General features: G+C 36.8%; 1 protein-coding gene across 1 annotated transcript in view; it reads left to right on the forward strand.

Annotated features, from left to right (window-relative positions):
• CLIP4 (CAP-Gly domain containing linker protein family member 4) overlaps positions 1–15,120 on the forward strand; it is a 36,977-nt gene that overhangs the window by 19,227 nt on the left and 2,630 nt on the right. Inside the window, exons 8-14 of the mRNA XM_015825586.1 lie at positions 2,494–2,629; positions 3,988–4,125; positions 5,509–5,589; positions 8,121–8,264; positions 9,080–9,214; positions 10,287–10,410; positions 13,192–13,253. Of these exons, the coding sequence (XP_015681072.1) occupies positions 2,494–2,629; positions 3,988–4,125; positions 5,509–5,589; positions 8,121–8,264; positions 9,080–9,214; positions 10,287–10,410; positions 13,192–13,253 (820 nt within the window). The remainder of the gene's footprint in view (positions 1–2,493; positions 2,630–3,987; positions 4,126–5,508; positions 5,590–8,120; positions 8,265–9,079; positions 9,215–10,286; positions 10,411–13,191; positions 13,254–15,120) is intronic.

The raw sequence follows: 15,120 nt of genomic DNA on the forward strand, positions 1-15,120 counted from the left end.
CTGTCCAAGTAGGTTTATAATGGGTGCACAATCTCAAGTAATAAGACATTTCATTCTATTGAGGATACTTGTGTCTCTAGTTCAGACTTAGACTTCGTGGCAAATACATTTTTTTCTCCTCAAAGTGGAGAAGGGTAAATATCAGCTTGTTCTGAACCAGATTCCAGAAGACTCTGAATCATTTAGAAAAGCTCTAATGGAACATCACTGAGAGGACTTAGTAGTGGAGAAAATATTGTTTCTTCATCATTGCCATTAAACGCATGATGGGTATTGGATCAAATTTAATATTAGTTTTCTGTTATCTGCGTTCTAGTTGTCTTCCACTTGTTTCATTGTCTTCAGCTGGAATGTATAATAAGCCTAAATGGGTGCTGCATAATGGTAGAAGATATCCAGAAGTGATCATGGGAACTATCCAGGTCATGTTAACCAAAGGGTTAACTAAAGTTTTACAAAGAGCATCCATCACTATTCTATCATTTTATAGAATCCATCATAACCCATTATTTTTCAGTTTGGATAATTCTAATTAGTACTTCAGCTCTGCAGAAAGGAAGTTATTGCAAGTATAAATTAGAAATGTTCTCACTGTGACAAGAAACAGATTTAAATTCCCCTGGTTCAGACTATTGTCCTATCCAGTAGATCTGAGCATCTATTACCTGAGTGAAACAATGATAAGTTGGGCAGAACCATGTTTGTTATGGCTATCACAAAATCTTGAGGGGCTGCAATCATGGTTGCCCTGGATAATGAATTCCTCCAGAACTGTTATTCTGGAAATCCTCAAGATCAAGTCCAAAACCATCTCTGTCAGCTTAGTTGGGGAGAGTGCTGAGTAGTAACGTGGGTGGTTCTCTGACACAATTCCTGTACTATATTTAGTGCACAATATTCAGTCAAACACTGTAGATTGGCATGGCATAGTAGAAAGTCTGAAACAAGCAGAACATTTCTTTATCCTTTAATTACTCTCCCTTTTAATCTCTGATCTGTTTTGGTGCTGCAATAAGGAAGGCACTGAGACTATCCCACACACATACACAACAGCTGTCTAATCCAAGTTAAAGTGGTACAAACCATATTGAACTTTATTCATAATTAAATAATCGATGAGAGAGATCTTATTCACCGATCCACCATTTAAGAATTGCACCTGCAGGCCAGAGGATGGGGCAGTATGGTTACCATACTTTGTCTGAACGGAGGAGAACCACCATCCCTGTAAAAAGGGAGTCAGGTGTTTAATTCCTTTCCTTTGTTGTTAATTCCAAGAGCTACATTTCCCTGCACCTATAATAACCCTTAGTTGGGGTCCTCCTCCCTTCTATGCCATTAGGAGAAGACTGTTTCAGATTCATAAAACTAAGCAGCAGAGGAGGAAATATAAATGACATTTAACCACGTTCTGACTCAAAGAGGCTTTCCGCACATTGCACTGTCAGTTCTGCAGAAGTCAATCAACCACCTGCTTTGGGCCCGGATAAGATTCTTCACTTGCTGTTCCAAAGGCCTTTACAGCCTGGTAATTATAGCCTTCAAGAGGATGGAACATCACTCACTCAGGCTTTAAAATGAAAGATGCAAGTTGCTGTTGGTGGAAGAGCTCCTGGTTGAAGGAAATGGAGCATGGAGAAATTCCCACTTGAAGGCTTTTCTTAAGAAAATTAGCAGCACTTGCAGGCAGGGCAAAGGGAAGGGTCCTTCATTTTAAATTTTGGAATTGGGAGAAGAGCAGCACAGGCACAACTCTTTTGCCTCTTTTTCTCTTTATAGCATTTTGATACAAGCTTTAAACGTATTTCTTGGATGTAGGTAAGCTTTAAAATCAAGCTTGGGGTGGAAGAAATAGAAACAAAGGCAGAGGGAACATTTTGGTGAGCATGCCTTGGACTAACAGTGAAAGAGCAGAGAAGGAAATTAAAGAATAGAGGGACAAGAAGGAAGAAGATATGGAGGTGCACTTCTCCTTTTCTAAATCCCAAATTAGCCATGAGTAAAACAAGAGAATATGGGAAGAAACTTCTGTTCTTAGAGCTGTAATAGAATAAAATGTCATAGTACAGTTGTATAAAATGTAAGACATAAAATGTAAAAAAAAATTATAAAAAATTCCCATGGTAATTTCTAGTCTCTGCTTAAGAACTGCTGAAAAAACAAAGTAAAATAAAATATAAAACCCTATCATCCCTCCGGGTGATGGTTTCATTGTCAAGCCACACTTCCTTTCAAGAAGTTTCTCCTGTTCAAAAGGAAACCTGTTCTATCAATGTGATGTGCTGAAGAGCTCATATATAATACTTTATATATAAAGATTGGAACTGCTTCTCTGCCCTTAGTCTTCAGCTGGCATGAAGAACGATGAAGAATAAACACATTCTATGTTTCAGTTTTTTCTTTGAATTGGAATAATTTCAGAACATAATATTCTGTTGTCACATTCAACTTTCTTTCAACATAGTTGAATGTATATATCTATATCTTTTCCAGGTTGGCACATTACGATTTTGTGGCATGACAGAATTTGCCAGCGGGCAGTGGGCTGGTATAGAATTGGATGAACCTGATGGCAAAAACAATGGTACTGTTGGAAGAGTGCAGTACTTCAAGTGTACTCCAAAACATGGTATTGCTTTTAATTTTTACATTTCTTCATATTTCTCCCACATCTCTCCCATTTTTTCATTTGTCTAATATATGAGTCTACCAGTGAAAATTATCCAAATAAGCACTTAAATAGTTATTGATATTTGTTTACTCTGCATGCTAATGTTGTATTTTATATTGATATTTCTTATTCCTATTTCCAGTACTGCTGTGTACTTTGGTTACTTGTGATATGCCCGAATTTATGTAGGGTATCTAAAATTGATATTTAATACATTGCTGTATTTGCTTACACCCTGCCTTGGGAAGTGGCAAGCAGCCCCAGAACTGGTGTGGTTCAGGGGCTTCTTGGTGTGCTGTGGCTCTGGGGCTGCAAGAATCCCCTGAGCTGTAGCACAGCACAAAGTTGCAACCTCTCCCAGCAACCACCAGCAAGTGGTACAACAATCTCCAGTGACTGGCAAGGGCCAGCAAGCCTTTGTTTGCCCAACAGCCTTCTTTCCCGGTTCCCCACACCGACCTTTCATTTTTTGCACCCAGCTGCAGCTCAAGTACAAGTGCCTTGCTGCCTTTGCTGTCTTTTTTCGGACCTGCAGCCACCGTGATACCCCAGGTGCTCCAGCTTCTCCAGCAAATGCTTCCTAAACATCCCCCTACCCCCACCCCCAAAGCCCGATCCAGCAGTGCAGTGCAAATTAGAATGCCAGCCAACGGGGAAGGCTGGAAATGGTTTCCCCCAATGGGAAGGCACCAGGGTTTGTCTCTTCCTACATGTGGCTCCCAGCCTCACAACATCTGAATGCAGAAGATGAAAGCTTGCTGTGGGGAACTGGGAGAGAAGGCAGCTGGGTGAATGAATGCTTGCTGGGGCTTCCCAAGTGCTGCATCTTGGTACCATAACTGTTGATCCGGGCTGGGGCAGCTGAAGCTTTGCACGATGCTGTGGCTCAGGGGCTTCTTGCAGCTCAGAACTACAGCAGCATGGCAAGCAGTTCCCAGAGCAGTGCATTTCTGGGGCTGCTTGCCATCCCACTAGGCAGGATACAGGGCAGTCTGAAGGGCAGAGATGGGGGAGATAGGCAAGAACCACTGGCGTTTGTTTAACAATGGTAACAGGGAGTGTTGGGATTGCCATCGCTAAGCGATGGAGCCACAGGTTGTCTTGCTTTACCACCACATTGTTTAGAGATGGAAATTCCGATCTCAATTGCGGTCATAAGCGGAAGACCACTTGCAGTTTTTTGTTTGATTGCATATTGCCTTATATTGCTTTCAGGTTTTGTTCACACATGAAAGCTTCTAGTTTCTTTGAATGTGCTGTACGAGCCTCTTTAAAAAAAAAAAGGATTGTACCTTATCATGTATCTTTTCTGCCAGGTATCTTTGCACCACTCTCTAAAATAAGTAAGATTTCTGGACACAAAAAAAGTACAAAAGCGTCTTCCTCACGACCTTTGCCTATAATCAAATCCAAGAAAATTGATGTAACCCACATAACCTCTAAAGTGAATTCTGGTAAGCATGGGGACACTTTACTTTGAAGTAAAAGAACATTTCAGGAAGCGTAACAATTTCCAGACCAAAATCAAAATTCATGGTTTGTAGGCAGCCTTTGTTTTCAGAGACTTAAGCAATAAAAGGTATTATAATGTTAGACTGACAAAGATTAATTAGGAATAAACCCAACATGCATTTATAATCAGGACTAATGTGTGTTTTCTTCTATTTTAATTGTTTTGCTGCCTTGGCATATTTAACAGACATTATCCATCTGTAGCTGTCTTAGGATTTAGATAAGAATCTTTCCCAGTCCTAAAGCTCAAAACTTTTAATGCAAAATAGGTGCTTAATGCACTGGGCAAGTACTCTGATCTTTTCTTTGTGTTCTGGATTCTTTTTCTGGAATTTGTATTTTCTTTTAAAATTTATTAATATTCAATCGTATATTTTTAGAGGCTAAATGAAATATTGCATTGTTGTTTTGTTTGCATGGAAGGTTGTATACTTATTAGGCTATATTCTTTTGGCAAATAATTGCTTATGGTGTACAATGCTTTTAAATTATTGTTTAAAAAATAGGCTTGGATATTTTCAAATGTGTTTAGTGCTAGCTTATATAAATGACAGATTACAATTGATATAATGTGAAAGAGCTTTGCTTAAAATCTCCTATAGTTTATTTAAAAGCAGACACATCTATTTATAAACTATTAAAACACTTGTCCCCATAACCTTTAACTGGGCAATATAATGCATCATTGAGCAACAGTTTTTGAACCAAAGTACCTCAAACGGGCTAATCGACAGAATGTGCCCAAAAGCCAGGACATGACTCCCATGGGATTGAAATTTGGCGAATTTTATAAAACATAAAATGTTTATAATGTAATAAAAGTATCTTAAAACATCTCCCGTGATAAACTTCTGATGTTTGATTGGGCTATACAGTTCAACCTGAGCTACTTTCAAGGCAGATATTTTTCTGAATATCGCTTTGAAGTTTTAAGAACTTTCAAATATATTAGAAGCTCTGCCATTTTTGAAGGCATTGAGGAATGTGGTAAGGAAATATCTCTGAAATGTTTACCCAAGGGTTATGGATTGTCTAGTTGCTACTGTATCTCTGAGATCTCTTCAACTGAAGATTGAAGAAGGCATGTTGATATAATATTGATTTTATTGGCTTGTGAAAGGCAAGAAAGGGCTTCATGTACCTGTAGCTGACTTTGGCACTGAGTCTTTCAATATTCCATTATTCTTTAGAGGGAAATAGAGGATTTGTATAAATATTTCTTTACATATTTAATTGTATCTATAAATGTTCAGAGAATATATACAGAGATGTTTTGGATGTGTTACTTAGATTGTGGTGCTTCATAGGTTTGGCTTGGCTTACAGGCTTATCCAGAAAAGATAGTACTTCCAATTCCACATTTGTAAGCAGTGAAGAAGTAAAGAAAACTGTATCAGGTAAACAAGGTAATGTGTCTTCCAGATATTTTTGGCTGTTATATTTGGTCTGGATAAGGGAAATCGATAACAATGCTCTATTGGTAATTTTAGATAAGATTCTCCATTCCTTGAAAATCTTATTTGCTTATGCCAGGATATATAATTATTTTTCAGTGGCACTTATTTATATATAGGAGTGCTTGGCTGGAAGGCTAATGAATTAAAACATGAATAATAATTCATCATTATTTCAGCCATAAACTGCTTTTGAATCAGATGGATTCTAATGCATATGAAGGAAGAGTCAGTAACTTGTTGGACTTTAATTGGTCCACTGGAGTGTTATCTTATCCCAACCAGCTGCTGGGCTTTATGCTTCTGTGTCTATTTCTGTTTAGCTGTGGAGAGAGCAGCCAAAGCAAAACTACTTTATTTTTTAGCTTATTTAGTGAAGGGAGTATTGACTTTGTAGAAGACCAAATTTCATTTTTTTTCCATTGGTAAGCTCCTAGCAAAGAAGTGCTGGAAAAGTGGCCAATGGCTTTAGGGAGTCCTCCACAATGGGTAGTTTCCTAGCCCTAGCCAAGCTATACTCTCTTAGTGAGGTACGTACTATTAATCCAATCTCACCCAGAAGCTGGGGAGAGCATGCACAGTTTAACTGACTATCCAAAATGGTGGCTGCTGTATTTGCCCACAGAGGAGAAGGGAGAGGAAAGATTGGAGGTAATGGTGGCAGTGGAGCTGGGTGTGGGTACTCTGCACATGGGCAGAGATGAATGTGATGCTACAAGGAAGAGCAGGTTGCCTACTGCTTGGTGCTGAGTCCACTTTCTGATATTTTGATTGAGAGGCTGTAAGTTACATTCTAGGGCCCTTTGCCCATTCTTCTCATTCTCTGATTCAAATACTGGGCCAAGGTTGAGTTAGCCTCTTACCAGAGAGCTTGCTGCAGAGTACGGCTGCTGCACACAGCCACAGCAGCAATTGCTGTCTTCATGTGAGGATAGTAACTTTACTGGCCTTATTCCTCAGGCAGGACAAAAGAGAAGCAGCGCTTTTCAAAATAGAATATTTTAGTCCTGTCTCAGAAGGAAAAGTGCGGGAGGGAAGGAGATCAATGGAGCTGTGAATAAGATTATTATTTAACAGTATAGATAATAATCTTAAATGTGCAGGTAATTATAAGTAGTCACAGTATTCATAAATAAGCGTATGCTATGGATCTCAATCCAATCCAACAACTAATGCAGTGAAATAAATCAATTGATAAAATATAAATAAATAAATCTGAATAAATCCAGCATGTTAAAATCAAACAAGAAAATAAATGAAATCCCACAGAGAAATAAACTGAATACTTGAAAAAGGAGGAAACATGAGTTTTACATGGTTAACATATACATCTTGGCTGTCACTGGTGGAGTGCCAAACTATGTCTCTGTCAGGCTCCTTCCTCATTGAGAGTCAAAAAGGGTTACACTTTCAGACATATTCAGACATTTCCTCCTATTTCATTATTTTATTGTTTCTGAAATTATCCTTATAATATACCCTTTTAACACTAAGACAGTAGCATTCACTAAGTTACAGAGGAATGGAATGGGGTGTGACTGGTAAAATGCTTGGTCCTTTGATACCAATCTCTCTCTGCTGTTAGAGATGCTCCATCTCTTTCATTGCACTGTAATTTTTCATCATGTTCTGTAGTGGAAAACTTTGTTCATGAAATAGGATGTTCTCTTGTAAAGGTTATGAACCTTGCTGAGGATCTCAAGATGCTTGGCAAAATACTAGTTCAAGGTTCTAATACTTATATAGATCAGGGGTAGTCAACCTTGGCTCTTTTATGACTCGTGGACTTCAAAGGTTGACTACCCCTGATATAGATTGTGATTAAGGGTACATGAAAGAAGGAGCTACAGCTACTTGAAAGCTCTTTGTGATGTTTTCCATACTTGGTACTTGTGCTTCCTAAAGCCCACATTCTGTTTGTAACTAAAAGAAAAGCTAGCATTATCTCCAGGACTAGGGATGAATAACCTCAGGCCTAATCATCAAAATCTTTAGTGTCAGGTAAAAAGTGCCAGAAGAGGAAGTTATAGAAAGAAGAGACAGATAGACATAAATCTTGATAAGGAGCTTGTACATCAACATTTCACAAATTGAAAGGAAAGTGATTTACCTTCCAATCTTACTTTATAGACAGGATTTTAATATTAATATGATGCATAACAGCATGCTGTAGGCACTAGTCCATGCACTTCATAATTCATCTACAAAATGTCATTCCCCCTGTTTCTCATCAAAGATTTAATAGACTAGCTATCAAAAGCAAAGAACCGAGATTTTTTATTACTTAAGGCTGCATTATTTTTACATTTATGCTCTAGGCTTACAAGTATTACATATTAGTAACATAGACTTGAAAAACTAAGTGGTATCCATCATGATCAGTTAGTTTTATGCTCACAAGGAATGAAAAATGTGACAAAATGACACTTCTTTCATATGTTTATGTGTTTTCTAGCTGAATAATTTTGTTTTATTATTTTTAGCAAATTACCTTGGATCCAGTAGCTCTTCATCCTCAACTGTATCATTAGACAGCAAGCTGAATTGTCCCAAGAAATGTAATTCCACAAGTAATAATAAGAAGGAAAACATGAAAGACCACCCAATTTCATCCAAATCTATGGCTGGTACATTTTCCCCCAATTATTTGTTGTAATAGACCATTATAAGGATAGAGATATGGGAAGATTGAATATCTAAAGCTCTAATACAGCTGTTAAATTCTATAATACTTGAGATTTCCAGGTAAGTTTTGTTGTTCCTGGAAGTGTGAGTGAAGTGGCAAGGGAATATTTGGTAAGTGCAGTTGACCTCAGATCACCAGCCCAGCTGTGGGCCTTATGTAAACTCTGTGCAAAACTTCATTTTTCTAGTTTATACTTAATGGGAAAAAAGTAATTTTCCCAAATTTTCTTATGTTCCCCCAATATCAGAGAATGCTCCAATTGTGGTCTCTGTGCCTGCATAGATAACTAGGCTCAATTTTCAAAGCAGCTATCTTAGCTTTCCACAGGATGCAGCTGCTTTGTTGCTATGAGGTCAGATGCTTCTGACTGCTTTATGTAATCCTGGGAAATATATCTTATCTAAAAATCATTAGGATTGGCTGTGGAAGAAAATAGATTATCACAAATGGTAGCAGGAGCTAAGATAATTTCTCTGGCTGAAATTGTTTGGATTTCACATATTTGAAGTGAATTGTAAAGTAATATAAGCCTCTTCTATAGTACCAATCTTAATTTCCTATATTTGTAGGTAATTGTCTTTGCTAAATTTTAAAATCACACAGATATAATATATTACTCTTATACTGTAATTCTATTTAATGCTGTGAGAGCATAAATGATTGTGATGAGCCTATATGTGAATAATGAGTTCATAAGTATTTTCTTATTTTATGTAATTTGTATATCTCCTGCATTTTGTGAACCCAATTGAACAGAAGGAAACAATACTTTTCTATCTGCAAAGAAAAATGCATTTGAGGAAGGGGAAATTCAGATTGGAGAAAGAGTACTGGTGGTTGGACAAAGAACTGGAATAGTTAGATTCTATGGGACAACCAAGTTTGCACCAGGTAACTTTATTGTTTATCACATGTTTGCCTTTCAGTTTCCATTAAAATATGTAATGTAGTTTTCATAAACAGTATAGAACAGACATGTCAAACTTGCGATGTCACGTGACGTCGCGCAACGTATTGGAGCTTTTTCGCTGTTGCCGGTAATGGGGTGGGCACGGCTCCGGTATGATGAAACCGGCCCACGGGCTGGCAATTTGACACCCCTGGTATAGAATATCAATTAAATATTTACAGTTAATAAAATAATGAATAGATTTACAGTAAAAACCAATAGCAATTACACTAAACATCAATAGTAATTAATTAGCTAATTGATGTATAAAGTCAGCTACTACCTAAAACTCAATAAATTATTAATTGATAATTTCTGAAGAAAATATTCTGCTACAAATGTATTAGTGTAGAATCAACTTTTTGTTTTCCTGTTGGAAATGATGAAGGAATTTCTCTGAGCATTTAAATTGTGTCCAGAAATATATCAGGATGGGACACATTAGAGATACATTGGAGGGGACCTAACTGAAAAAATGACTGTCCTAAGTCTTACAAAAAGACTGAAGAAGTTGAGTTGCTAGTCAGCAACAATAATTGAGCATGTCTTCTCTTTCTTCAAAAGATTGTACTTGGTAGCATTTTAGTTCAGCTGAGAGAATTTAAAGTACAATATCCTAAAACTTATTTAAATGCATAGTTACTGATAAACTTGCAGATGTTACAGTTGCCTCTGAAGCACTGATTGTTCCTCTAATCTGAAAACTCTGATTTTAAAGCTTTGTTGTTCTTCCCTAGATTGAATTGCAGATTTAGCAATTGATATCCTACTTTCCTCTCCTTATTCCATCAGCTTCTTTGTATATGTAATGGAGTTAAATACTAAAATGCAAACAAATCTTGAGAGAACGCTGTTGCCTTGATAGTTTACTGAAGTTGATTTATTTATTTGAAACAGCTTTTCCCCTTTGGTTCTGCAGATTCAAACTGTGAGGAACATTTCTTTTCAAATGAAACTCTTTTTAATGAACAATAATACCCCGTTTGAAAATAAAAAAAGTATTTCTTGTTGCAGGGCTTTGGTATGGCATAGAACTGGATAAACCTCGTGGCAAGAATGATGGCTCAGTTGCAGGCATACAGTACTTCAGATGCCCCCCCAGATACGGTGTTTTTGCACCACCCTCTAGAGTGCAAAAGTAAGTGCCGTAGACTGTGGTTTCAGCATCAAATCTATTTTATTGTATTACTTTCATTCAGAAACCTTTTCTGGTTGGGGAGAAGCCTAGGTCAGTATCACTCTTGCCAAACTGTAGATTCTTGGTGCTGTCTGAGCTTGGTGGTTTTCTTGCCGAGGTTTCATTACCAAGCTAGGTGACATCATCAGTGCAATATTCTCTTCTATCAAATTTTGATTATCCTTATTCTGCTATAAGCTTGGCCAAAGAAACTAATAAGTCAAGACTAATGTGAGATAATAAAGTTCAGTTGTATTTTGAATTTCTTTTTAATAAAAGTAGTTGCATCTGATGTCAGTATTTGGAATCTCGTAATTGAAAGAAAGATTTCTGAAATCTTCATTTAACTTCTAGTGCTATAAAGAAGAATGAAATGATTGATGGGGAGGCTTGAAGGGCCAGAATGGAAACAGATCTACCTATGTGGGCATTCAGAACTGACACTGCTTTGATGGCACTTTGGTTACTATTAACTAAATTAAGAATAGAGTAGAGTAATAATAATAATAATAATAATAATAATAATAATAATAATAATAATAATAATAATAATAATAATAATAATAATAATAATAATAATAATAATAAAGTTGGAAGGGACCTTGGAGGTCATCAAGTCCAACCCCCTGCTCAGACAGGTAACCCTATACCGTTTCGGACAAATGGCTGTCCAGTTTCTTCTTAAAAACTTCCAGTGTTGGAGCATTCACCGCTTCTGGAGGCAGGTTGTTCCACTGGTTAATTGTTCTAACTGTCAGGAAGTTTCTCCTTAGTTCTAGGTTGCTTCTCTCTTTGGTTAGTTTCCACCCATTGCTTCTTGTCCTGCCTTCAGGCGCTTTGGAAAATAGCTTGACTCCATCTTCTTTGTGGCAGCCCCTGAGATATTGGAACACTGCTATCATGTCCCCCCTCATCTTTCTCTTTGTTAAACTAGACATACCCAATTCCAGCAACCGTTCTGTATATGTTTTAGCCTCCAATCCCCTAATCATCTTTGTTGCTCTTCTCTGTACTCTTTCTAGAGTCTCAACATCTTTTTTACACCATGGTGACCAAAACTGGATGCAGTATTCCAAGTGTGGCCTTACCAAGGCATTGTAAAGTGGTATTAATACTTCACGTGATCTTGATTCTATCCCTCTGTTAATGCAGCCTACCACTGTGTTGGCTTTTTTGGCAGCTGCAGCACACTGCTGGCTCATATTTAAGTGATTGTCCACTAGGACTCCGAGATCCCTTTCACAGTTACTACTATTGAGCAAGGTACCCCCTATACTATACCTGTACATTTGGTTTTTCTTGCCTAAATGTAGAGTAGAGTAGAGTAGAGTAGAGTAGAGTAGAGTAGAGTAGAGTAGAATAGAATAGAATAGAATAGAATAGAATAGAGCTGGAAGGGACCTTGGAGGTCTTCTAGTTCAGCCCCCTGCTCAAGCAGGAGAACCTATACCATCTCAGACATGACTGTCCAGTATCTTCTTAAAAACCTCCAGTGATGGAGCACTCACGATTTCCGAAGGCAAGTTGTTCCACTATTGGTTACGATTAACTAAATTGCAGACAGTATTCAGTGTTGTGTATGAGAGGGACTTTGAGGTGGCATAGAGACTAGAAGAGAAAATACCATGGTGGGAAAATAAGGGGAAATAGTGGCAAATGAAAGTGCACACCTGAGGCTAAAACACTGAGGTTAGGTTGAGGAGTATCTTGGAGAAGGTGCAGTGGAAAATTGAAATTAACACACAGACAGCATAAACGAATGACATGAATTCAGGATAAACAATAAATTCTTTACAGAGAAAAAAAGAACAAAGAAGCACCTGTGTTGTCTGCAAGACAAAAAGTTGGAATGGAACCATTTACATATTTACATATTTTGTTACATATTTTCCACATTTTGGAATTGTGATTCTCTTAGCAGTAGTTGCTTTTGGGGATTCATAGCTACTTAACTACAAAAGGTGAAAACAGAATTTTCTGCTGCTGCAGAGTATTTGATCCCTGAAATGCTTTATTTAGGGAGCTTCAATAGGTATTTATTCTGTCCTTCTTGCATCTGGGGAATGAGAATCATGGGGACAGTGTGAATCATGGGGAAAACTATTTCTCTCTTCTAAAGACCCATTTCCAGTTTGGCCTTCCATTACCAGTTTTTCTGCAGTGATGTCCCAGCATTTCATTCTTGATCATGTTAGACCAATTTTCTTCAACTAATAAAAGGATCTTGATTCAGGATTAAGAGGAGTACTATAGGGTGAATCGATCTTCAGAGCATTACAGGTAAACCTCGACTTACAAGAGTTATTTAGTGACCATTTAAAATTATAATGGCACTGAAAAATGTGACTTACGACAGTTTTTCACAGCTTTGTAGCATTCCCACGATCATGTGATCAAAATTCAGATGCTTGGCAACGGATTCATATTTATGAACATTGATGTGTCCCAAGGTCAGGTGATCCCCTTTTGCAGCCTTCTGACAAACAAAGTCAATTCACTGCAGTGATTCACTTAACAGCTGTGGCAAGAAAGGTCATAAAATGGGGCAAAACCCACTTAACAACAGAAATTTTGGGCTGTTGTTTTGGGAAAATTATATTCTGATTTCAGAAAATTCAATCCAGAGTATGTTATCTGCTGAAGGGTGTTTATCAGTGCTAGAGTAAAGGAAGAATTATACTGTTTTTCTTTTTCTTTTGTTATCTTGAGTGAGAAAAAAATAATACATGATTTCATTTGCAGGCTAACAGGATCACTAGAATCTCTCACAGATACTTCAAGTAAAATGAATCATTCTTTCCCTGGTAAGAATACAACATGAATCTGTTTTTGGTTTTTATTATCTATGCAAATTGCAGAAATTGTAGATTCTTGAAGATGATATATTTGCTATTGATGTAAAATGAGAATGAATTGGGAAAACAAATGTTATATCCTTTTTCTTTCTTTTATTTTTTTTAAGCATTTCTGGATTTAAATATGTTTTTTTAAGAAGAGTGGATTTTTTGTGAGATTGCAGAGATTTATAGATTGTATTTCTAGGTTCCAGGGTTCTATAGATATATCTTTGTGAAATGCAGTTAAAAACTTAAATGTTGAATGTATACTTTATTTTACATATTTTTGTATAAAACCCAAAGTGTGTGATTTTATTATTAGTATTCTAATATTAATATTAGATTCTGAGTTAATATTCTAATTCTGAGGTATCTGTTGAAGATCAATCCACAAGTGTTCATTATTTTAAGTATTTCAGTTCAGAGATTAAGTTTAAAGTTTCATGTTAGAAAAAAAATATATATTTTCAATACAGACTGAATCAATAGCAAATTAGAAGTTAACTACTTTAGCTTTTTTGTGCTGTGTTTTTTAATGTGTATATACCAGTATATTTATAAATACTCCCTGTAACTAGTTGTTTATGGAGATTCTTAGTCACCTAAGTCATAGTTATCCCAAAGATGCTTTTTTTTTTCATGAGGCAACTAGACTTTCTTGTTTTTCTTTAAAGACATTTTGCTTCTCATCCAAGAAGCTTCTTCAGGTCTGACTGGATGGTGGGGAAGCTTCTTGAATGAGAAGTGAAATGTCTTCAAAGAAAAATAAGAAAGTCCAGTTGCCTCGTGAAAAAAAGAATCTTTGGGATCCTTGAAACTAGGTTGGTTATTAGGCATAGTGGCTGGGAATATTAGAATAATAGATTTGGAAGTGGAAGGGGTCATTTAAGCTTCAAAACCAATATCCAAACTTAATGCAGAAATGCAAATTGAATCATCTGTGAAAGATGGCTGTGTAGTTTCCATTTTAATACACTGAGCAAATGAGACTTCACTTTTGCAAGTTAGTTGTATTTTTGAATTGCTCTCATTTTCTCTTTAGCATTCAGTTGGAATCTGCCTTCTTGCATCTCAGATTCATGAATTCATATTTTATACTTGGAACCTGGATAGAGAACAATTCTTTTGCTTTGATATATTTTCAACTATTTTAAAGTATGCTACCATATCCTGCTTCAGTCTTCTCAGGATTAAGTTAACCTAGTTTCTTAATTTCTCTCCCTACATCATCTTCATTGTTCTTCTCTGAATTTTTCTATGAATCCTTCTTAGAGTTCCCAGAATTAGACAGACTGCTTAAGGTGAAGTTTGACTAACATGATAGCTGTTTCCAATTTGTGGGGCACTTCAATTGATACCTTTCTTCATCTTGACGATGATTCATTGATAAGTGTACATTTGAGCCAACCGTGTTGTCATGTAATTGTGAGGCTGACAAGTCCACAGTTGACTATCTTGTTAATCAAATTATGATGGGAGAGGGCATTTTTAAAAAAATCTTTGCTGAAATTACATCTATATAATTACAAAGTACTAAAGAAGTTACTACATCAAAAGATGCAATGATAGTCTGATCGGGTTTCTTCTTGACAAGTCCATATTAACTTCTTAGTGCATTATTTTCAAGGTGTAAATTTTTACAATTTGTTCTGTCTCTTCCCAGGCTTCAGTATCAGACTGGCCAGGTTGTAGTTCCCTGGTTCCTCTTTTTTCTCCTTTTGGTAGATGGATATTTAGTTCTTTTCTACAGTAGTTAACTGACGCTTTGCCAGTTCCCCAGTATTACTTACAGATAAACAATCGACTACATTGGTGGCAAGTTCTTTCATTACCC

Source organism: Protobothrops mucrosquamatus, unplaced genomic scaffold (assembly GCF_001527695.2).
Source record: "Protobothrops mucrosquamatus isolate PMUCROS unplaced genomic scaffold, P.Mucros_1.0 scaffold2697, whole genome shotgun sequence".
NCBI classification, from domain to species: Eukaryota; Metazoa; Chordata; class Lepidosauria; order Squamata; family Viperidae; genus Protobothrops; species Protobothrops mucrosquamatus.